The sequence below is a fragment of the Garra rufa genome, chromosome 17 (genome assembly GCF_049309525.1).
Source record: "Garra rufa chromosome 17, GarRuf1.0, whole genome shotgun sequence".
Lineage (NCBI taxonomy): Eukaryota > Metazoa > Chordata > Actinopteri > Cypriniformes > Cyprinidae > Garra > Garra rufa.
Window position 1 is genome coordinate 25,444,928 of NC_133377.1, and position 24,648 is coordinate 25,469,575.

Below are 24,648 nucleotides of genomic sequence, written 5' to 3' on the forward strand. Positions count from 1 at the left end.
GTGTCATATCTTTTCTTCAAGCAAGAATGCATTTTTTAATGCATTTCAGTGTGACCATCAAATCAGATTTTGTATGCTTTCTTATACCCGTCTATAGATGTGTCTGAATTCACTTTTGTTTGCTCATGTGGCATTCACTGCATTAAAATGCTGTATAAATAGTACATTAATGCTTCTAATGTGCTTGATGAGTTCAGTAAGCATCATGTCAAAAGCAGAGGCCAAATTAGTGGTTTTCCCATTTACTCTCCTGTATCTCTTGGCGTCATAGTCATTACTATGGCAACACAGATTTGATATAATCACTTGCAAAATGACAGTAGCCATAAATATCGGATCTGTGCTGTGTTGAACAAAGCCTTAATTTGTGGTTTTTCAAGCAACGATGCAAAATATGAGTTAATTCCAAATGTCATTATTTTTCTTTGTTCTTTTCCTTCCTTCAATTTTTGCTTTTCTCGTTCCAGTTTCTCTTCAGGCAATTACCAGCCGCAAAGCCTTCCATTCCAATTTCATCCAAGATCAGCAGCTCTTCATTAGGATGTCACTACCGCAGCCTATCCAAGAGACCTATCTGACCTGCAACCAGCCACCCCCTCTTAACAACCTGAGCTGTTACAGGTGAACACACTATGTACTGATCATATCCACCTTAATTTTCAATGCGGAAGTTAGCTGTTTGCGTAATGTGTGAGATTTCCGTTCATAAACCGCCGTAGGGAAATAACGAGAAGAATAACGAAGTGAAGTGAACTGTAAAACACTGTACAAACCAGTGTGCTCATAATTAAGGTAATACATTAAAATATGGTAAGACACACCAGTTTGTGATATCAAGCTGCAAAACAAGCTGTTTTGTACAGCTAAAAATACCTGGAAGCGGATGAGACCGGAAGCGAGACACATTAAATTTACAAATGGCTGCACTCACTCTTACAGGAAAAGTAAGGTGAATAAAGGCAGAATAATGTAGTATTTGCATGTGAAACTCTTTATATTCATCACAATATATTAATTATATTGGTTATTTTGATTCAGTATAAGGTGGTTAAAGTGTTTTCTGTTTTCCAGGGAGGATGGCAAGGAGGCTCTGAAGTTCTACACTGATCCGTCTTATTTCTTTGACCTCTGGAAAGAGAAAATGCTTCAAGATACCAAGGACATTATGAAAGAGAAACGCAAGCACAAGGTGGGACATAATAGTATGAAACAACCGTACACATGTACAGCAACACCTCAAAATACCATCCAGAATGCATGGGCTTCTGTAACTGTTTGTTTCTGTGTTTATTGAGAGCAGAAGAAGAAAGATGACAACCCTAACCGAAGGAACTTGAACCCACGCAAGATCAAAACACGTAAAGATGAATGGGAACGCCGGAAGATGGGGGAGGAGTTCGTTGTCCCCAGACACGATGCCTTGGGGTAAGAAAAACTAGGGCCATCCTGACTATCAACGTTTTTCTTCAATGCAGAAGTGAGCCTATGGGTGACACTTCTGGTTTATTATCCGCTATGAGGAAATAACAAGAAGAATAACAACCGTGCAGTAAACTGTAAAACTGTTTGTACTATAAACCAGTGTGTTCATAATTAAGATAATACATTAAAATAATATGGTAAGACACACCAATTTGCAATATCAAGCAGCAAAACAAGCTGTTTTGTTCAGCTAAAAGTAGCTGGATGTGGATGAGACCGGACACCAGACCCATAAAATTTACAAATGGTTGCGCCCACTTATACGGGAAGAAAAATTGATATTTTTTTACTTCATTTTGATGAGCCAGAATTGATTCTTAAATCTCTTTTTTTTTAGTCTCTGGGTTTTTTTCAGTTGATGCTTGAAGTAAACATTCTTTGAAGCACATCCTCCATCCAATCACTGCAATAAGTTTCGTGACTTTTGATTTGTAACAGTCTAAGCTTTCAAATTCTGTCAGTTTTTTACCAAATTCAAACCATAAATGTCATTTTGATGCTCTTTCGTGTGGCGTGACAGATGACTGTAGCTGCTTCAGTTCAAGGGGCAGTGAACTGATCATCTCTTCCTTTTTACTAGTTATGTTAAAAGAAACACTACAACTTACTGTACTATGTCATGTTTCATGCAGTCACTCAATCAGTGTTTCAACCGTGGAAAGACAGCTTGTGAACAGCATACCACGTAATGCCACATTTACCTCAGGAAAGCCATTCAGAGTTCATAGCTTGTTAGTTGGCTAGAAAAAAAATAAATCTAGGCAGAAGCTTTTGCTAAGTAAATGCACTATATTACAATTTATTATTATTCATTATTTTTACTTAAGCTGTAAGTGTCTTCATCATTCATTTTAAGTTGAAATACATTTTTGTTTTTATATTCATCAAGTTGGAGTAGAAGCATTATTGTTTATTCAAAATGAAAAAATGCCTCGTTTATATTCAGCTCAGTTTTTTAATTTTGATTATTATATACAAAAATAAATATATATGGATTCTAACCTATAATATATAGGTATAAACTAACTGACAGGAGTACCTGTTAAGTTTGCAGCTTTAGTTGAGACCGATTTTATCCCTTAAAGGGAACCCTGGGTATTATGACATGTATGGCTTAATATAATGTAAATGATGCCTCCTAGTGAAATATGCTCTCCAACTGAAAATTACAACCAAAAGCCACACAATGTGGCATTGTATCAGTATTTTTTTCCGAGTTGTGTTGCAGTTAAAATGGCAACAGATAACAGAAGTAGCGTACCAGAGTGCATCCATTTCACATCATCAAAATAATGGCACCCCCTATAGTCCAAAATATGAATAAAATTATGTAGATTTTTTAAATAATGTAAGTCTTTCGTGGTTTTCTGCTACACATTTCAGTAAGAGACATAATTTGTTATATTAAGCCATACAAGTCTTAATACCCGGGGTTCCCTTTAAGTGAATTGCCATGTACTATGTAACTACCTGATTTTGAAATACAGTATGTACAAATTGATATTACATGGACTCAAAATCACCTAAATTGGATTTGATTGTGAAATATCCAGCCCTCTAAAAAATAGCATGGCTTATATTCATAGTAGGGTTGTGACGATGAGGAAATTTCCCCACTGGTTAATCGGCACGTGACAACACCGGTAATACCGGTATCACCGTGGGGGTGGGGGTTTCCTCTTTTTTCTGCTTTTAAATAGCTTATAAACGCGTGCGTATTATACTTTCACTTTCAGTTTTGCGGGAATTGGCAATTCGGCGTCAATTGTTTGAATAGACGACAACGAAACTACAAAAAAAAACTTTGAACCCAAAATATTGCCAAACAGGTGCTTTTGGACACTAAATCGTCCGCCATTCTCTTTCTGTAAATTCGACTCCTCTCGTTGTGATGTTTTATTATCAAATTTCGGGAGGAGCTCGCACAGATAATTAACACGGCCAATTCACCATCAGCAATCACACTCCCTATCCAAGCACTACAAGAGAATCCCTTAAAATAGCCTACCAGTCTTACCTTCATCATCTCTTGTTTTCAGCATCCCTCTCCCTGGGCAGGGGGAGTGCCCCGGGCTCGGCCAAACATGCTTAACTTTTACGCTGTTTATTATATGTAAGCGCGAACTCGTGAACTCCTCACGTGATAAATGAAATATGACGCATTGTAGCTATGTTCAGTTTTTAATTATATTGCATGCTCTCGTCTTAAGTAAATTATTTAGAATGATATTTTCCATTCAATTCAAATAAATATTTAATAAAAAAACGAATACTTAAAAAAAAAAAAAAAGTGGAGACGGTGTCACGGTGGAAAAGTGATGTCACCGGTGTTGCGTCTTAAAACCGGTAACACCGTCAACACCGTCTATCGTGGCAAGCCTAATTCATAGTGCATAATGACTGTTGGAGGATATTACTGATATCTATGAGTAATGTTTATGTGTTTCTAACAGCAACTCTTCAGAAGCGTTGAACGGCAGTATTGGCTCTGGTGATGATGGTTTTAATCACTCTGATAGCTATTTGGACCAAAGCACTAATTCCTACAGCTATGATCCCGGCTCTCCTCTCCCACCTCCAATGCAAGAGGACTTCCCACCACCACCACCTCCAGACATGCCGTGAGTGTCTTAAAATAGCCTGCCGTTTCTCTCTTGTTGAGTATCAAGTGCAGATTAATTTAAGCTCATAAACGTATATTCTCTTGCAGGTATAACGATGTATCTGGAGGTCCTCCTCCAAAGCGTGGCAGTCTTTTAAGCCCCAGTCATCCTCCTCCGGCTCCACCAGCAATGCCTACTTCTCCAGGCCGTCCGACTGTAGCTCCTCCTCTGGCACCGCCACCACCTCCACCTCCCGGTGGCATGATCCCACCTCCGCCACCTCTAGGTTTCGATTCGCCCCCCTCTCCTCCTCCGTTCTCCGGCAATGCTGTTTCCATCCCTCCACCACCACCCATTGATGCCTGTATTCCAGCTCCTCCACCGCCACCAATGGGAGGTGGACCACCTCCTCCTCCCCCTCCACCTCCTCCTCCAGGCCCTCCTCCACCCTCTGCTCCAGCCCCACCTCCCTCAGGAGAAGTCTCTGCTCCCGCTGCACCCAAAGCCCAGCCTGCTCCAGCTGAAAGCGATGGTCGCAGCGACCTTCTTGCAGCTATCCGTCAAGGTAACATACCTAGATACATTTACAAACTCTTTAAAAGTTCAGTTTGGTTAGATAAACGCTTTAAAGAGATCGTTCAAGCAAAAATTTAAATTCTGTCATTGATTATTCACCCTAATGTTGTTCCAAACCAGACCTTCATTCATCTCCTGAACACAAATTAATATATTTTTGATGAAATCTGAGAGCTTTCTGACTCAACTACCACGATTAAGGTCCAGAAAGGTAGTAAGGACATCATTAAAATAATCCATGTGACATCAGTGGTTCAACCGTAATGTTATGAAGCTACAAGAATACTTTTTGTGCGCAAAGAAAACAAAAATACCAACTTTATTCAAAAATTTCTTCTCTTTCATCGTAGACTGACACGGAAGAGAAGAAATTGTTGAATAAAGTCGTTTTTGTTTAAAAAATATCTTAGTTTGTGTTTTCTGAAGATGAATTAAGGTCTGGAACAACATGAGGGTGAGTAATTAATGACAGAATTTTTTTGGGGGGGGGGACTAAAATTCATTCCTGTGATGACAGTAGCCATTATTCCAGTCTTCAGTGTCACGTGATCCATCAGAAATCATTGTAATATGCTGATTTTTACCTGAAACAGTTAATACCACAAGTTAACTAGGCTTTCAGGTCATTTATACACATTGTGAATACAGTCAACCCAAAATTTATTCAGACACCTTCAACATTTCTCACGTTATCACAGTTTATCGCTATAATTTAGAAAATGATAATGAAATATGACAAGAACTCGCAAGTTAAACTGTGTCAGAAAAAAATCCTCTTGATAATCACAAATGTGACCCTGGACCACCAGTCATAAGGGTCAATTTTTTTAAATTGAGATTTATAGATTATCTGAAAGCTAAATAAATAAGCTTGTCAATGATGTATGGTTTGTTAGGATAGATTTGAGATACAACCATTTGAAAATCTGGAATCTGAGGGTGCAAAAAAATCAAAACATTGAGAAAATTGCCTTTAAAGTTGTCCAAATGAAGTTCTTAGCAATGCACATTATAATCAAAAGTTAAGTTTTGACATATTTACGGTAGGAAATTACAAAATAACTTCATGAAACATCATCTTAATATCCTAATGATTTCTGGCATAACCCCCCCCCCCCCCACATATAACGTATTTTTGGCTATTACTACAAATATACCCATGCTACTTACGAATGTTTTTGTGGTCCAGGGTCACAAATTAATTACAGTCAATCCAAAATTTATTGAGACACCTTCAAAATTTCTCACATTATCACAGTTTATTCGCTATAGTTTAGAAAATGGTAATAAAAGAACTCCAAGACTTTGTCAACTGTGTCAGAACAAATTCATCTTGATTAAAAAGGTATGTAACCAAAAAAAACATGGTCAGGTCAAAGTGTCAAATTTAAATTTTGGTCCCAATTTTTATCAATTTTACTGGTGGTCCACTGTTTGAAGAATTTTTGGGTATATGTCACAGTTTACTTTTTTGCTATCATCACTTACATAAATGAACTATAATGTCCTGCACCTACTAGTAAAAAAAAAAAAAAAAAAAAAAATTATATCTGGTGTCTGAATAATTTTTGGTTTGACTGTATGTAATGTTTTTTCAAATGTCTCTGAGGTTGCTGTAATTGTGTCTGTGCTTGTAGGATTTAACCTGCGTAAAGTGGAGGAACAGCGAGAGCAGGAGAAGAGAGATCACATGGGCAACGATGTCGCAGCCATCCTGTCCCGCCGCATTGCCGTGGAGTGCAGCGACTCCGAGGATGATTCATCTGAATTTGATGATGATGAGTGGTCTGACTAAAGCTATCACCCCGCTCTTCATCATCTGTGCGACGACATTAAGATCATTGCTTTTAGACCTCACACTTCTCATATTACCTGTTTACCTGCAGTGAGGCCAAAAGCAAATAAGGGGAAGAGGGCCAAACATTGTGTGTGTGTGTGTGTGTGTGTGTGTGTGTGTGTGTGTGTGTGTGTGTGTGTGTGTGTGTGTGTGTGTGTGTGTGTGTGTGTGTGTGTGTGTGTGTGTGTGTGTGTGTGTGTGTGTGTGTGTGTGTGTGTGTGTGTGTGTGTGTGTGTGTGTGTGTGTGTCCAGAGGGATGAGTCTAATCTAAATGAGAGAGTGAATTATTTAGTTGATAAGCCTTCTCCTGTTTCAGAGGGCCTGTGCGCTCTGTATAATGTGGCCAAAGGTAAACTGAGACTGTGTGTGTGTGTGTGTGTGTGTGTGTGTGTGTGTGTGTGTGTGTGTGTGTGTGTGTGTGTGTGTGTGTGTGTGTGTGTGTGTGTGTGTGTGTGTGTGTTTGTGTGTGTGTGTTTGTGTGTGTGTGTTTGTGTGTGTGTGTTTGTGTGTGTGTGTTTGTGTGTGTGTGTGTGTGCACATGTGTACACTTCCATATTTTTCTCTTCAGTATAGTTTCTGTTAAAATCCCACATAATTTACCATTTACTCTATATTAACTAATCAACTAAAGCCTTCATTACAGTCAAGACAGGACACACTTTATAATGCAGATATATAATAGTAAGATGTTTTGTCTATTTAGTTCTTGCTCCTTGTAGGGTGAAACAACCTTGTATTTCATTGCAGTATGTATTCACGCTCCATGACCAAAAGTCGTTATCTGTTTAAATGGCATCCGGTTGCGTCTGTGCTGTTTTGCGGCACTCAGGTCTGACTGAATGATGTTTGTGTCAGTACTACCAGTAGGTTTTTTTTTCATTGTTCAGCCCAAGTGCCTGCTTCATAATGCCTGTTGTTTTAATGCCAAAGTTTTAGAAATTATGCAAGTTTTGAAATCAAAGAAAAGTGAGATTGTTTTATTTGATGTATGTGGGTAATAATTACGAGAATTTTCTATCAGCAACTGAAATAAAATCTTAAGTATAATATTGTGTCGGGCTGTTTCATAAGACTGTTGTGTGCATAGCTGAACATCTGCATGTTTGAGCTTGCATGTGCAGGGGTTTTAGAGACTTCAAACTATACAGGAGCATGCCAATTACGCTGCTTCAGTTGGGGTAAACATTCAATCCACACAGGTGGTCTTGAGCTATACAAATAGTTTGAAAAACAATGCAACAGCCAGCCGCTAAATATGACTTTGTTTTTAGATTGTCTACAATGATTTGATGTTGGTGTATTGTTAAATATAAATGCCTATATGTTAAAATACAATTTATGCTTTGTAAATGAGGTTTTAATACAAATCCAAAGATTCAAAACCCGTTCACTAATGGTGATAACTGTAATAACTGAAAACTGAATTGTTCTAATTCAGTGGAAGTAGGTAAGTCCACACTACACCTATAATGACACAGGAACGATATCATTGGAAAAACTTTTTCACAAAAACATTTTTATCCATCTAATAAATGATCAATTAGAATCTACCCATCTTTAAAGGCTTAGTTCACACACACACACACACACACACACAGACACAAAATCTGTCATCATTTACTTACCCTCATGTCGTTCCAAACCCCTAAGACCTTTTTTCAACTTTGGAAGACAAATGAAGATATTTCTGATAAAATCCGATTGCTTTCTGACTCTGCATAGACAGTAACGTAACTACCAGGTTCAAGGCCCAGAAAAGTAGTAAGGACATCTTGAAATAGTCTGTGACACTGTTTTACAAGCAGGAATGCACATGTATCGTTTGTGTTCCGAAGATGAAGGTCTTATGGGTTTGAAACAACATGAGGGTGAGTAAATAACAAAAGAATTTCCCCCTTTTTGAGAGCTCATTGTTTAAAGTGGCACACTTAATGAGCAGAATGGTTATACGTGTTATTTGGTGTGGAACGCTATATTCGCAAACAACTTGATTGACAGGAGATCTGACCAATCATAATGCTGAATCCGCCATTTTGTCCGATATACAAATAAAACAGGTAGATTTGGTAGATTAATTTATGTGGTATGCTTCACAAGGCGATATCAATACATAAACTCACATATTTAGCCGATTATCATTGCTGAAAATGCTCAATAGTTGTAATATTTTGGGCTGTACTAATCGGTCGGATCGGAAAAAACATTTGGAATAACGTTACTTCAGACCATAGACTGCCAAAAGTTATAACAAATCAAGGAGAAGAGTGCCAAAAAAAAAACTGTCTGAGGAACAAAAGTCGTTTGTGGTTGGCCAAACTGAACCAGGATTTCTAGGACAAAAATCTTGACAACATTCGTGTTTGTTCTTATCATTTCCAGTCAGGTAGGTGAAATATTATTCTAATAACTTAATTAATACTGCTCGTACCACCTATTCACTTTAGTTTGTTAAAATAGTGCGCCCTTCCTGCTTTCTCTATATGATTTAGCAGCTACCACATGTTTTTTTTTGCGTGCTTTAGACTGCATAAAGTAGCAGAACAACTTATTCAGTAGTAACGCATTAACTGTGCAATTCATCTCCATTATCTCCATAATGGAGCGCATCCGGGTAACTGGCCAACCGTGACATTCTATGGTCTTTGCGTAAGTGCAAACCCTCTATAAGGGAAAGAGCCAAAAAAAAAAAAAACTTAAAAAGTTACAACATTTTAAAGCTGTTCTGTTTTGTCTGTAAGCAAGTTGTCAGTTTCCTCTTTGCTCTGCAGTTTATTTTTCAGGTTTTTTTGCAGGTTTTTTTTTGCAGTTTACACATGATGTGTAATGCCAGATTGGCATGGTTTGTTGGACATAGCATCAGTAACTAAGGGTGTTTTTTTTTTAAAAGGACCCTACTCAGTCAGCAACACAACCTTGCAATTAGTAAAAATATCTGCTGCAGAAAAAATAAGGCACTAGGTTGATTTTTACTGTTGGTTAAGAACTTGTAACTTAACTTTTTATTATTTATTTATTGCATTTTATATATATTCTATATATTTTCATTAATTTTCATTTCAGTTTTAGTTATTTTAGTTAAAGGATTACTCCACTTCCAAAAGAAAAAAGAAAAAATCCCTGATAATTTACTTACCCCATGTCATCCAAGATGTTCATATTTTTCTTTCTTCAGTCACAAAGAAATGAAGTTGTTTGAGGGTGTACTCCAAATACTAGACTTCAGTGGTGCTCAGTGGATTGAAGGTTAAAAATGCAGTTTCAGTGCAGCTTCAAAAGGCTCTACACGAACCCAGCCGAAAAAGTAAGGGTCTTATCTAGCAAAACGATTGGTTATTTTCTAAAAAAAAAAAAAAAAAAAATGTATATACTTTTTAACTTCAAATGCTCATCTTGTCTAGCTCTGCGATGTGCATGCGTACTGTATGCACTCCGGTTGATTTATCCCATCTCATTTTCTCCTCCAACTTTAAAATAGTCCTACATCGCTGTTGAAGTGCCAAAATAGTGCTTACAAAGTGAATGTGCAAAGTTCAAACACCCTTTACAAAAAAGGTCAGCTAAAACAGTGGTGTGGGATGATTTTAAAGTTGGAGGAGAAAATGAGATGAGAGTTTTCCGACACCCTAACTGTCTTGAACCAGAGTTGCACAGAGTATGCATCACAGAGCTAAACAAGACAAACATTTGTGGTTAAAAAGTGTATAAATATTATTATAATTATTATATATAATAAAATTAGCAATTGTTTCGCTAGATAAGACCATTATTCCTCAGCTGGGATTGTTTAGAGCCATTTGAAGCTGCATTTTTAACCTTCAATCCGTTGAGGACCATTGAAGTCCACTAGATAGAGAAAAAAAAATGTTTTCCTCAAAAATGAATGAAAAAAAGAATGTTTTTCCTGTTTTCTTTGCGACTGAAGAAAGAAAGACTTGAATACCTTGGATGACAAGGGAATAAGTAAATTATCAGGAAATTTTTATTCTGGAAGTGAAGTAATCCTGTAAACTAAATGAAAATTAGACATGTTTTTTTTTTTATATTTCATTTCAAGTAATGGATATTTTAGTGATCTATAATAACCTTGATTCATAGCCAATTGATTTGGCTATGTTTAGTTGATTAATTTTTCAAATTATTCTTAATTCAAGCTAAAACCTCTGAAAAAATACAACAGAAAATGTACAAAAGTTACAATTTATTCATTAGAAATATTTTCCATAAAATATTTTGTTTCAACAATAAAACATTCATTCATACATTTGGACATTTTGTGCAACATTAATACATCGTAAGTGCAAACAAGACATTTATGAAGTATAAAAAACATCAGTCCGAATAACAAATGGCAAATAATCTGATCATTAAATACAAACAAAAATCCAAACATGTTTCAGCTTAAAAGCTTAAAAGTCAAGTCATTGTTGTAAAGTGCAAATGATTTTGATTCCATCAGTAAACTCTGAACTTCAGAGGACGTAAGATGAGGCACAAATCTGAGACATTAAAGTGGACAGGAGGGTTTCTGCTTGAACCCTTTTAGTTGGCAACTAGCTAAAAGGATACAGTGGCAGTCTTCTCAGTATAAAGTAAAAAGGGACACACACAGTTACATAAACCCTTTCAAGATTTAATAAAATGATTCAGATTAGATCAGGTCACTGACATTGGTCATGTTAACACCATTGAGACAGGAGGTTTGGCAACTGGCACAGTGATATTCCCAAACAGGAACAGACATTAAACATGAACCGGAATCTTGTATGGCACCATAGAATCTTCCAAAGTGTTCAGTTGTTTTTACAGCACATGATGTCAGACATCACTAGGAGTGTGTGTGTTTTTATTAGGTGTGTTTGGTAGACAACAGCAGCAGGCCTGTCGCAGCACTCTCTGTATGTGTGTGTTTCTGTAGGCATAGATCAGAGGATTCAGCAGGGAGTTTCCTGTAACCGGAACCAATGTGGCATAAGTATACAAAGCTGGAGACGATCCATCGCCCAGGAGACCATACAAGGCAAAGGGCATCCAGCAGCTGGCGAATGTGGCGAGGATGATGGCGAGTGTGTGAACCCGACGACGCGTGTGTGTGCGCGCAGATGGAAGTGTGTGTCTCTGAAGGGCGATTTGGTGCGAGTGGCGAAGCACGACCCGGCAGATGCGTGCATTGAGCTGCAGCATCAGAGCCAAGGTCAGCAGGAAGCCGCCGCACAGGGTCGCCAGGTGCACTCGGGTCAAAGGGCGAAGAATGCTGCAGGAATCTCCATCGTGCAAGCAATTCCAACCCATGGCAGGCAGGGCACCTTGAAGACCTGCAAGAGTCCAGCCGACAGCCAGAGCGCAGTGTGTTTGCGTGTGCGTGCGACAGGATCCGTAGGTTAGAGCATGATGTAGCGAGAGGAACCGGTCCAAGGTGATTCCCAACAGGGAGAACACGGACGCGGTGAGCGCGCTCACCAACAGACCCACGCTCCCCAGCTCTAGAGCTTCTGAGTACACACACCGGCGAGACAGGAAGTGCAAAAGCAGTCCCACCCCTGCCAGGAAGTCCGCCCAGGCCAGGCTGCCAATTAGCAGGAACATGGGCGCCCGCAGAGATGAGGAAGAGAAGATGGTGGCCACGACGATTGCATTTTCACAGCAAATTAAGGCTCCTGATACGCACAGGGCCACATCCCATGGAGTCATCACTGTGGCCTCCAGGGGTTTGGGAGGCACGTGGGAAGGGGTGAGTTCCAGCAGTTGGTCCATTGCCAAGATCACTTCTAAGCCCACTTCAGAGTCATTCAGGGCCATTTCTGTAGGAGAGGTAGAGAAGATTTAGTCACGCAATCTGTAGCACGTTGACTGTCACATATTCTGTTGAGCACTAGAGCTCCCACGCTCCACTCTAAGGCCTGACCTCATAATGACATGCAGAGTAAGATGAACAGCAGTTAACAACATCTTACTCAATCTGACAACCATAGTCTACACATTACAAGTGCTACTGGAGATGCTAGCGAGAGCAAAAGCTAATAGATTTTATCAGTCAGTCTCCAAATGCATACATTGCACATTTGATTTGATTTTTTTATTAAGTTTACATTATAATTCCAATTCAAATGTATTGTAAAAAATTATATATAATATAATAATATAACATAATTAGTGTTGTCAAATGATGAATTGCGATTACATGTGTTTACATTTTTATGCTTTAATAGTAAAATATTAAAATGTATAAATATATATTTTAGAGTTAAATTTATTCCTGCGATGCAAAGCTGAATTTTCAGTAGCCATTTCTCCAGTTTTCAGTGTCACATGATCCTTCAGAAATCATTTCATATGCTGATTTGCTGCTCAGCAAGCATTTCTTGCTATTACCAATGTTCAAAACAGCGGCTGCTTTTTCCCTCTAAAATTATTAATGGCTTTGATATCACAATATAATATATTATTAATCAATGTCTATATTAATGTAATAGAACAAAAATGTAAAAAAAAATGTCTATTATCTCTATATTGGGTATATGCATATTGGTATGTTTAAGGTTACATTTTGTGTTTATTAAGTGCATATGCATTATAATAGGGAATGTGCATTTACATTTATGTTTCTTTAACCACTGTTCCAAAGAAAAGCCTAATTTTGAGCTTTAAGCTAATTTTATTCATTATATATCTTCCAACATTGAAATGTGTTCAACTCACATTACTTATTCATGTAGCATGATCATTAGTACTAATTCAAACACACTTGCAACATTTACACAAAAGCCATAATTTCAGTAGGTTAATAAGCAAACTAAATATTTCTAAGTATCCCCTGGTTCCTGCATGGGTTAAACGTGCGACTGATTTGGGAATCACCGTTTTGAAGTTCAAAGCAGATTTGAGTGCTCTTCAAGCAGAAGGTTATGTCAGAGCACCAAAAATACCATCCCGTAATGCCTTAAATATTCTCAGAGCAAAGCTACTAGTCGGTTGAATTGAACAAGAATCACAGAGTAGGCTAGATAAAGATGCGTAAAAGAGACTTACGGAAACAGTGGAAGATTGCAAAGCGGATAATTCTTCACGCAACCATTCAACTGAAGGTCTCTTGGAGCGAGCGCTGAAATCTGAGCTTGAGCTGCCAGTGAAGAACCGGAGTCCGCGGTATTGCAAATCCAGTTCTTGAGAAAATGATATCTTGTTCTTCTTGCAAAGCGAGGTTCCTTCGTAGCTCCGCTGTTTTCGGTCTTTCGATCGCTTCTGTATAACACTCAGCTCCGATGAGCTGCGAGCTATACCTTCACCGATTTCCCTCTGACGTAAGTTACGATGATGAGGGGCGATTCTGCCCCGGTCGACCAATCAGGAGACTCCCAGCGACACCAGCCTCTGTCGTAATTTCATTCATAAAAATACCGCATTCTTTCACCCCGCCCACTGCGACGGCGGGAGAGAGGACAAAGTATAATCAATCGGCCTTGTTAAAGGCAATCACTGCGTGATCCAAAATACACAGACAGGGCCTTTATAAAAAATGACTGTGATGCACATTTAACTAGTAAACTTGTCTGAAAATGCAAAAAGCTGGCTGAATCAAGAGTGTTATTTTCATGCGCGTGTCCGTGAACGCGTGAGCGAGTGTGAATGTGATGAGAGTGAGTCACTGCTGTCCATGGTGCTGAAAAACTTGCTCGCTTCGTTGAGTGTGACGCAAATTGTGCCGCACTATTGGGGTACGTGGCACAGCTCTACGACTATTAATTTCACCTCTACCATCTTAATCTATGACCTTGTATAAGTGACAAAGCTAAAATGTACTATGTCGCAAACAAAGAACTGGCACACGCGCATCTGCCTAATGTACCATTTATTTAAATGCTACTATTCGGATGATTGAAGGTTATAACTATGACATAATTTCCCTGCAGATGATGGAGATTATGGCGCTTCCCGGCAGATTTCGTGCGTGTGCGTCGCAGTGCTCGTGTGGCTCTGCATTTCAATGAAGCAGGTGGGCGAGCGCTACAATACTGGGGAACTCTCCTGTTCGCTATAAAAGGACATGCGCTTCCGGTGGTCACCATCTGGGGAATCTTATAAGCAAAGCCCCCCTTAAGCTTTCCGTCGTCGGGGAGAGTATCTGTAAGTGTCATTTGAAGGTACTTACTGAAGATACAGAACAATCCATCTTTAAGAACTGCTACAATTGACCAAACTGGTGGTTTGTTTGTAAAAGACAGTCTACAATAAAATAATAATTATACATTTAAATTAACATTATTATATATTATTTGAAATCATTTAGTCAACATAAATACATTAGTGTACACCAACAAGACTAGATTTTAACAATCAGTTTGAACAACCTCTTTAATATGTGACCTTGGACAACAAAACAAGTCATAAGGATAATTTATAAAAATTGAGATTTATCATCTGAAAGCTGAATAAGCTTCCCATTGATGTATGGTTAGTTAAGATGGGGGTAATCTGAGGGTGCAAAAAAAAATCAAAATATTTAGAAAATCGTCTTTAAAGTTGTCCAAATGAAATTTTTAGCAATGCATATTACTAATCAGAATTTAAGTTTTGATATATTTATGGTCGAAATTTACAAAATATCTTAATGGAACATGATCTTTACTTAATATCCTAATGATTTTTGGCATAAAAGAAAAATCAATCATTTTGACCCATACAATGTATTGTTGGCTATTGCTACAAAAATACCCGTGCTTCTTACGACTGGTTTTGTGGTCCAGGGTCACATATGTTGCTTGAGGTTAACTTATGACGTTAATAAACTTTTTTTGAACAAAAAATAAAAAAAATAAAAATGATAATAAGTTATTATTTTCAACCCTCTGTCTAAAACAACCTGTTTTAAAGGGGCGGGTCTTTAAGGCTTGTCAGTAATCGCCCACTGTTATGATTGGCTAACATCATTGCGCAGGAAACAGTATCAACACCCCCTAGCTATTGCATGTGAGTGTTTTGACAACATGATTAAAATAAAACATTAATTTACTTACCGTTTGTGATGCAGCTGCAGTCTTTCAACACATTTCTTTGTGAACTCTTAATTACAAAACAAAATGCTCCAATCAGTCCTCAGACACGACCCGGAATGCCATTGAAAGTAATCTGTCAACTTGTTCCTTATGCTGGGATCCTTTTGATATCTGTACAAAGAGCTGTTTAAACCAAACGTGTCAAAGTGAATGTTCTTTCACTGCATTTGTTCTGTTGACGACAGACTCAAGCGCGTGGACTGTGTCAGAAAGTGAACTCACATCTGTATACTGTATCCAGTGTAGACAAGATAGCAGTGATTGTGTTTTCTATAGCTTTTGACGCGACACAACATTCGCGTTTAGTGGGCGGGGCCTATGGTTGTCGATGTCTTGCACTGGAGGCAGTGTTTATGCAAACGACTGCGCCTGGGTGACGTCACCTTGCACCTTAGATCTAAACAAGACATTTTCTGAGGGTTATTACATAAATTATTTTTTTATTAATAATGAGGACATTTTAAGTTATGAAACTTGCAGGATGTATTAAGCACACAAAGACCTTTTTCTCATGTCATGACCCCTTTAAGGTTACATGATTCTAAAGGCGGCTCGCAGTTTTCCACAAATCTGTTTTGTAACAATCTCTATCGTACATTATACAATGAAGTATTGTTGGCCTGATGCTCTAAAGTGTCTTCACCAATCAAATATGCAGCATAACCTCATTTCTGAGGTTCTGTATGCATGATTCTGTGATATTCTGTCAATGAGAGAAGGATTTTAGAAATAAGAGAACAGACACTGTTTAGCATTCTGCCGTTGTATCTCCTTGAGCTCCTTTTTGGCGGGAAGTCTGTGTGCGTGCGTGTGGTGGGGGTTGTACTGCGGAATTTCTCCCAGTTACCTAATATCTACAGAGCGCATGCGCGGCTTTATCTCTCTGCACCTAGTTCTCCCTAGAGGAGGACGCCCACTCTCTCCCTTTATTCATGCAGTTTGGCACTACCTATTGATCTGTCTATGTGTCGTGAGACAAAACAGTTCGAGGAGTGATGGTGTCGGTTAGGGAGATTCTCAGCAGGTTTTAATTAAAGGATGGGTAGGCACTGAATTTGTTGCAAAAACAAATGCTGACCTGATTTGCATTGATCCCTGATGTGTCAATGATAGCGGTGACTACTTCCTCCTACATAAGCATGCATTCCCGCACCTACACATATGCATTCCTTATATCATTGCCTCCCCTGCTCATTTTATGCTGTGACTTTTAATTACAATTAAAAACTGAGCATCCGGGAGGATGGCGAGGATACAGAGGATTTGAGGGATAGGAGAATTGTTATGTAACTATGCCAAAATCTGTCTTTCTTACTCAGGCCCTATTCTTCTAAGAAGTGTTTTTCCTGGCTAAAATATATTTTAAATGTACAATAATTATGTTGTACAAAGCACAGCTTTTGTTTAAACCTTCAAATGCCAAAATACACTACCAGTCAAAAGTTTTTTAAAGATTTTTTTAAAGAAGTCTCTTCTGCTCACCATGCCTGCATTTATTTGATCCAAAGTACAGCAAAATAAATATGCGGATTTGCTGTTTAAGTAACTTTTTTGCTATTATTATTATTATCAATATTTAAAACTGTTGAGTACATTTTATTTTTAGGGTTCTTTGATGCATAGAAAGATCCAAAGATTAGCATTTATTTAAAATAAAAAGCTTGTGTAACATTATTCACTAAACCATTCAAAAGCTTGGAGTCATTTTTTTGGGGGGGTGGGAAGGAAATTATAACAATTATACTTTTATTTAGCAAGGGTGCTTTAAATTGATCAAACGTGATGATAAAACATTTAGAATGTTACACAAGATTTCTATTCATTCTTCTGAATTTTCAATTAAACAAAAGACCTGAACAAATTCTTCTTAGCTGTTTTCAACATAGTAACAGTAATAATAATAAATGTTTTTTCAGAATCAGAATATTAGAATGATTTCTGAAGGATCATGTGACACTGAGGACTTGAGTAATGATACTAAAAAATCAGTTTTGAAATCAAAGAAATAAATTACATTTTAAAATATACTCAAATAGAAAACAGTTATTTTAAGTAGTAATCTTACTGCTTTTGCTGTACTTTGGATCAAATAAATGCAGGCTTGGCGAGCAGGAAAGACTTATTTAAAAAAAAAAATTTAACTTTTGACTGGTAGTGTATATTACAAAATGTGCTTCAGTGGAGCAAGAAAATACTAAATATTGTACATTTTGGTTAAAAACAAAATGTATTTTTTATCAAATATATGGCATCCACACAGCCTTACACTACAATGCTATATTTCACATCGGTTTCGAGGCCACTATAGAGACAGACAAGCAGAAAGAAGGTCAAAAGAAACAGAATGGACATGCTGGTGACTGCTTATGTTGATCTGGTGCAGGAGACCTGCATCTTTTGGGAATGAGGTGTGACAAATTTTTGTTGTCTGTTTGTGATAAAGCAGAATATCTTCAGTGGTGTGGATATCAAGACTGGTCATTTGCCTTTTGGTTGCCATGTTACCTGTCTCACATTACACACCTTCCATTCTCGCTGAATCAGAGGCAATGACGTCAACACACACACACACACACACACACACACACACACACACAGCACATGCTCCTCACAGCTCACAACGACCTTTGTCTGGAGGACACAGACATTTAGTACTGGATGTTAGCTTGACAGGCACATTTGTGTTTATGACTCCTACCTCTTTAGGTTTTTACTTTCACGCTTTCTGAGACAAGGTAAAGTTGTTTGTGTTTCTCAGTTCATCAAGTGTTTCACTTTCAACTTGTTGGCGTCTAGTGCTTGTATCAAACTTTAGTTGCGTTATTGGGGTCAGCGTTTAGCAGAGTAAGTCTGACTAGAAAAGTTACGATTGTTAGACTGATTCAGAGCTTTCACTCATATGTTAAGTTGTCGCTTTGTTGAAAATTTTAAGTGAGCATTTCTTGTTCTAAATTAGGAACTCACAGTTTGTCTTTATTACAGGTGGGATTATTGACGATTTTTTTTGAGGATGAGGTGTGTGTGGGCCGCACTTTGTGGGACTGTACTGCTAACGCAGGTTATTATAACCAATTCACAAACTACAGGTAAGTTTCAATACAACAATGAGCTTGTATGTCAATGCTTAAGTATCTTAACCTTAAAAAAGTGTTTTTTAGTTAAAATGTTAACATTCTGCAATTTTAACCTAGCCTGTCTTGCTCTGATGTCTTTTAGCCATTATATTCAACAGCAACGTTTCCTCATTCTTATCTTAATGATTCAATCCAATGGTTTTAGCACATAAAAATAAATGTTAGGTATATAAAAACTTCAAAACATCAACCTAATCTACGTAAAATCTTACCTGTGAGTTTTGATGAATCAGTTATTGTATTAATGCACAGTTTTAAAATCAACATTGTCAAATCTGAGAGAAAAAGAAAGCAGGTCTTGCTCTTGAGTGCTGCTGAAAAACAGATATCTGTATCAATTCAGAATAGCACAGCATTTCTTTCTCTTTATTGTGTGTGTCTTTAAATTAATTTATAACATATTTAACTTTATCTAACATATAAGTTTTATGTGAGCAGGTGAGAATATAACCTACATCTTTTATCTCTTGAAGGCCTGACCGTTTCGCTCATTATAGACTGTTCTCAGTTTGACTCGTGTAATGGCTGCATCAGCGGAGACCCGGCCCTCAACTTGACACGCTGCGTGTGGCAAAGCTGTAATGACGGTAAAAGAACACATGTAGCTTATGAGTTTCAATGTATTCTCCTGTGCAATATCTCTGTTGTTTGTGCACACACACACACACACACACACATACAGAGGATCCCACTGACGGACATGTGATCCTAGCCATGGAGAGCGATCTAAGGAACAACCCGGTGAATTATTCAAACGCAGGCACACGCGCAGTTACAGCTGCCGTCCACACAGACATCAGTCTTAGTAAATAATTCAACACTATTATCTACCCTCCTGGAAATAAGTGTGAGGAGACATGAAGAGAGAGAGAGATGTTCAACAAGAAGCAGCATCTTTTCGTCTATTCATGCTCTGTTGCCAAGGCAACCAACTCTGTAACCCTGTCTCTGTCTCTTTCTCTTTTAAACCCATATCTAAAATACAACTAGTAGGTTTACATGCTGACTATGCTTACTGTGCTCTACACACACAACTAGTTAAATTTGAAATTCCAGATAGTGTTGTTTTTATATGCAGCAAGTTATATTTACTATAACCTCACTTTTACCCACATCCTAACCCTAACAGATTTTTTTTAACAATTAAAAAAAAATTCATTTACCATTTTTCACAAATGAAGATGTCCCTAAAAGTAAGCTTTGTCAGATTTATCTCACTTGTAAGGACCTGTTTGTGCTCAAAATATGATAATAATATAGATGCACATACATAATTGATAATGTAGTCACAGAGCTTGGTAGTAACTGATTACATGGATTCCAAAAATGAAGTACTTGTAATTAGACTACATTTACTTTTTATTGATTACCTGATTACTTATTATTTACACAATAGCAAAAAATTATTATTTAAATACTGCATTATTATAATAAACACATTATCAAACCTATAAACGTGAGATATGGCTGTATATTGGCACGCTGTGATTACCTTCCTGCCGAATCACAGCCGTGCCGATATACAGCTATATCTCACGTCTACTCGTGTGATATTGCATTTATACAACAGTTTGAAGACATGAGTGTGTAAATACATAGGAAACAACAAAGGAGAGTCTTTAAAAACCCTTCTTTCTGCCATGGATTCAAATCTAAGGCTGCGCTTACACTAGTGCGTTTTCGTTTTAAAATGCATAACTTTTGCTACGGTTACGCCTGTCGTTTACACTATTTCGGTGTTTTTCTGCCCTCGAAAACGGAGACTTTTGAAAACGCTATTCTTCAATGCCTATAGACCTTTTTCCAGAGTAAACGATGAGTGCCGCCATTACGAATTTTACCGTCAGATTGGATGCTCTTCTGTTCCGGTCTCCATAGAAACCCATTCAAATAGAGTCTATCTGTTTTTAATGTAGCTAACGTCGGCAACTTCTTGTCATTTACACAATCATTAAACTTTGAGGAGTAAGGCACTGACAAATGATGGTCATTTCGACATTGCAAAGTGATGGCGCTATAGAGCCGTGTGTTTTTTAAAAACATTTTAATAGATTTAACATTAGATTAACAGCTCGGAATATACGCTACTTTGACTAGAAACACCGGAGACCGAAAATGCAAGGTTAAGAGTCAGGCGTGACTTCCGCATTCAGGAAAAAGGTCTATAGGCGAGACTTCCGGTTCATTAGCCACCATAAAAATAACAACATGCAGTAAACGCTAAATCTGTTCGCACTACAGACCATTGTGTTCTTAAGTAAGATAATACGTTAAAATAATATGGTAACCCTGGTGAAAAAAACAGCTAAAAGGCTAAAAGGCCTAGGCTGGTTGGCTGGTTTTAGCTGGTCATAGCTGGTCAGCAGGCTGGTTTTAGAGGGGTTTTGGCCACTTTCCCAGGCTGGTCAGGCTGGTCTTAGCTGATCAGGCTGGGAGACCAGCTAAAACCAGGTACTTCCAGCTTAAACCAGCTAAGACCAGCCAACCAGCCTAGGCTGGTTTTAGCTGTTTTTTCAGCAAGGAAGATACATCAATTTGCAATATCAAGCACAAAACAAGCTGTTCTGTACAGCTAAAAAATGGCTGGTCGTGGAGGAGAAAGGAAGCTAGACCCATAAAATGTGCACATGGCAGTACCTGCTCTTACGGGGAAAAAAGCTAGATAGTGCAAGTTATTTGAGCGCATTTAAAAGAAATATCAGAAACACCAGACCTCTAGATAGATCATAGCCAGGGTAGCACCATAAGCGATATAATTTTTCACAAAAACGAATATGAGGCTGTGAAGATACAGTAAGTACAGTACAGTGCGTTCAATACGTTATACTGTTATTTACCAACATAGTTTTTTTTTTTTTTTCAACTGAACAAACATCTTTCTGGAGGAAAAAAACTTTCAACAATAGTTTTGAAAGTTGTTATGAAAATTATGTGATCTATGGCCTTTATGCAGTATATGCCACTGTAAACCCTGCTAAAAAAACTGCTAAAACCAGCCTAAGCTGGTCATTCAGGGTCATTCAGGGTGGTTTTAGAGGGGTTTTGGCCACTTCCTTAGCTGGTCAGGCTGGTCTTAGTTGGTCAGGCTGGTCTTAGCTGGTCAGGCTGAGAGACCAGCTAAAACCAGCTACTTCCAGCTTAAACCAGCGAAGACCAGCCAACCAGCCTAGGCTGGTTTTAGCTGGGTCTTTTTCAGCAGGAAAGCCTGCAAGTCTATTCTTCACAGACTGGTTTTTATCCATGCTGATGTCTACTGAATGTCAGTATTATGTATTTAATTTTCAGGAAATGACACAAGATGCATGTCTGACACTGAAGACTATGGGGGCTGCTCTGTCTACAATGAGACCGGCATGTGCCAAAGTGAGCAAAAATAAATAAAAGTTCATCTTAACCTGTGTATATTTGACTTAAATGCAAATGAATGCATGAGTCTGCTTAAATGTATGTTTTGTTTATTGTAGCAGATGGTGGGTCCACTGACGGTGGTGGCAAAGGTAAGGTATTTGATGTTTTCACTTTGTAAATCTTATGTGTATTGTTGTTGTTGTTGTTTATTGATTTTTTTTCTTTCTTTCTTTCATAACACACTCGCAAAAACAGATAGTGGGTCAGGCCCTAATTTTTCTCAAGCATCATTTGACCTGTCCAGCTTCATTGGAGGAATCATCCTAGTGTTGGTGTTGCAAGCTGGGGCTTTTTTTGCCATGCGCTTCCTCAAGACAAAAGACAGCACTTATGAAACGATGTGAGTAATAATCATTTATTAACCGAATGTTAGTTTTGTTTAATATTTAATGTGGTGTGTATATGCGGAGGGATTAATTCTGTATGGGAAGGTCATTTACTGTTCAACCGTTTTCCTCCATTCTCTTACAGTGATCAACCACAGTGAGAAATGAGTCATGACTAGGAGAGAAAATTCTGGAACAAAACATAAAAGGAATGGATGTTGCATTGGGGAGAAGTCTATAGACACTGTTTTCTCTTTTTTGCTTGTCCTAAAACCTTATTAGACTGTTAATTGCTTTGGGTAAATCATCAGTTCTTAAAAGACAAAAACTATTTTTGTGTGTACAGAGAAGATATGTGAAAACGGAACGTTACAGACATGTATACGACACATATATTAGTGAGCGTGGGTTTATGATAGTCTCTTGTGGAGTGAGTTCTTATGTGTTTAAGGTGATTTAAATCTCTGGTTTGGCTCTGTTTCTGTTTGTTAGTTTGCTTTGAAAGATTGCAGAATTATTTTATTTAATATTTTGAGTAATTGCATGTCCCTTTATCTGCTTTTTATTAAGTGCTTTGTTTTGTAGGTAGTTGCCTGGACTTATGTAGCACCCGTTTGAATGTAAAATGAAGCAATAAATGAATTAGACTCTGGAATGTTATACAGTGTTAAACCTGTAGATGTCAGTAGAATTAAATTTTTAACTAACCTGCTCTGGGCCTGAAGGATGCATTCTTAAGAAACCACTTAAGAATGAACATATTTTGTGCTTTTGACAATCTTAAAGGGTCCTTCATATATTTTCACTTTAATCAACTTTCAACATAAATTTCACCAGCCTACCTCAATTTTACAACCCTTCAGGCATAATATACTAATAAAATGTTTTACTGTATAATAGTGTTGTATTTGTATACAATAGTGCATTTTCTGAAAACATAGCTGATAGTTTTTACCATAAATTTAATAGGACGTTTTTACAGTGCACGTGACAGTCTGAATTTCAAATACTCACATATCTGTGTTTCTCACATTAGACTCCTCTCATTCTTTTGTGGTGAATTCATAGACACATATTCCACACACTCACCATGCATTTGCATTCACTCCACACACATTCAAAACACATGCACTCACTATGAGGGTGGTTTCCCTACAGTGATCCTAACTGTAGGATTGCAGAATGACTGAAGAAACATTACCAACATAATGCAGCATTCTGTATGAGCTGCAGCTGTCTAATGGTCTTCCTGGGAAGGCCGGTGAGGAGACCATTACAGTAAAGGCATGAACAAGTTTCTCCAAGTTTTGACTGGAAACAAAACATCTAATTCTTGCAACGTTTTTGAGATGACAGTATGCTGATTTAGTTTCTGCTTTGACATGGCTACTGAAACTAAGGTCGGATTCCAGAATCACACTAAAATTCTTGACTTGAATTTTAGTTATTTGACCCTTAGAGTCAAGGTACACATTCACCTTAAGAATTTCATCTTTGTTTCCAAATGCAACGACTTCAGTTTTCTCTTTGTTTAACTGAAGAAAGTTTTGGCACATCCAATGCATTGGCAGAGGGAGTCAATGGGCCTGTAGTCATTTGGTAAATCTGGGTATCATCTGCATAGCTGTGAAATGCAAATTGGTTTAACTTAGTGGGGTACAGGCTGAACAAGAGCAGCGCAAGATTTGAGCCTTGTGGGACTCAGCGTGTCATGAACATCCACTTAGACTTATGCTTTCCTATACTCACATAATAACCTATCCCTTCTAAGTGTGACCTGAACCATTTGAGGACCATCCCAAAAAGCCTGACCCAGTTTTCCAGTCTCTCTAGAAAAATTGTTATGATCAACAGTGTCGAACGCAGCACTGAAGGAAGGGTCGATTTTGAAGTTTAGGGAGAAAATGAGATGGGAGTTTTTCGACATACCCTAATTGTCTTGAACGGAAAAAACAGAGTTCAGGCAGAGCAAGATAAGACGAGCATTTAAGGTTAAAAAGTATATAAATTGTAATTTAAAAAAAAGATAAGATCAACCTTCCTGCATTTTGGAAGTTTAAACTCGGGGCACCATATAGAAGTCCACTATATGGAGAAAAATCCTATAATATTTTCCTCAAAAAAACATAATTTCTTTACGACTGAAGAAAGAAAGACATCAACATCTTGGATGACAAGGGGGTGAGTACATTATCTGTACATTTTTGTTCTGGAGGTGAACTTCTCCTTTAA

At 37.9% G+C, this 24,648-nt stretch overlaps 3 protein-coding genes across 3 annotated transcripts; 2 read left to right on the forward strand and 1 right to left on the reverse strand.

Annotated features, from left to right (window-relative positions):
- The first annotated feature begins 471 nt into the window (after window positions 1–471).
- wasf2 (WASP family member 2) lies at window positions 472–7,545 on the forward strand. The gene is made up of 6 exons (XM_073821812.1): window positions 472–621; window positions 1,072–1,189; window positions 1,301–1,425; window positions 3,936–4,103; window positions 4,193–4,650; window positions 6,299–7,545. The coding sequence occupies exons 1-6, from the start codon at window positions 542–544 to the stop codon at window positions 6,454–6,456; spliced, it is 1,107 nt and encodes a 368-aa protein (XP_073677913.1). The 5' UTR covers window positions 472–541; the 3' UTR covers window positions 6,457–7,545.
- Window positions 7,546–10,764: 3,219 nt separating this feature from the next.
- Window positions 10,765–13,719, reverse strand: gpr3 (G protein-coupled receptor 3). Its single transcript, XM_073822291.1, has 2 exons — window positions 13,525–13,719; window positions 10,765–12,296 (listed from the first exon to the last, which is right to left on the reverse strand). The coding sequence occupies exon 2, from the start codon at window positions 12,292–12,294 to the stop codon at window positions 11,314–11,316; it is 981 nt and encodes a 326-aa protein (XP_073678392.1). The 5' UTR covers window positions 12,295–12,296; window positions 13,525–13,719; the 3' UTR covers window positions 10,765–11,313.
- A 4,814-nt stretch (window positions 13,720–18,533) lies between these two features.
- On the forward strand, window positions 18,534–23,015 carry cd164l2 (CD164 sialomucin-like 2). Its single transcript, XM_073821276.1, has 6 exons — window positions 18,534–18,634; window positions 19,156–19,269; window positions 21,968–22,045; window positions 22,147–22,179; window positions 22,286–22,430; window positions 22,562–23,015. The coding sequence occupies exons 1-6, from the start codon at window positions 18,559–18,561 to the stop codon at window positions 22,575–22,577; spliced, it is 462 nt and encodes a 153-aa protein (XP_073677377.1). The 5' UTR covers window positions 18,534–18,558; the 3' UTR covers window positions 22,578–23,015.
- The last annotated feature ends 1,633 nt before the right edge of the window (window positions 23,016–24,648 follow it).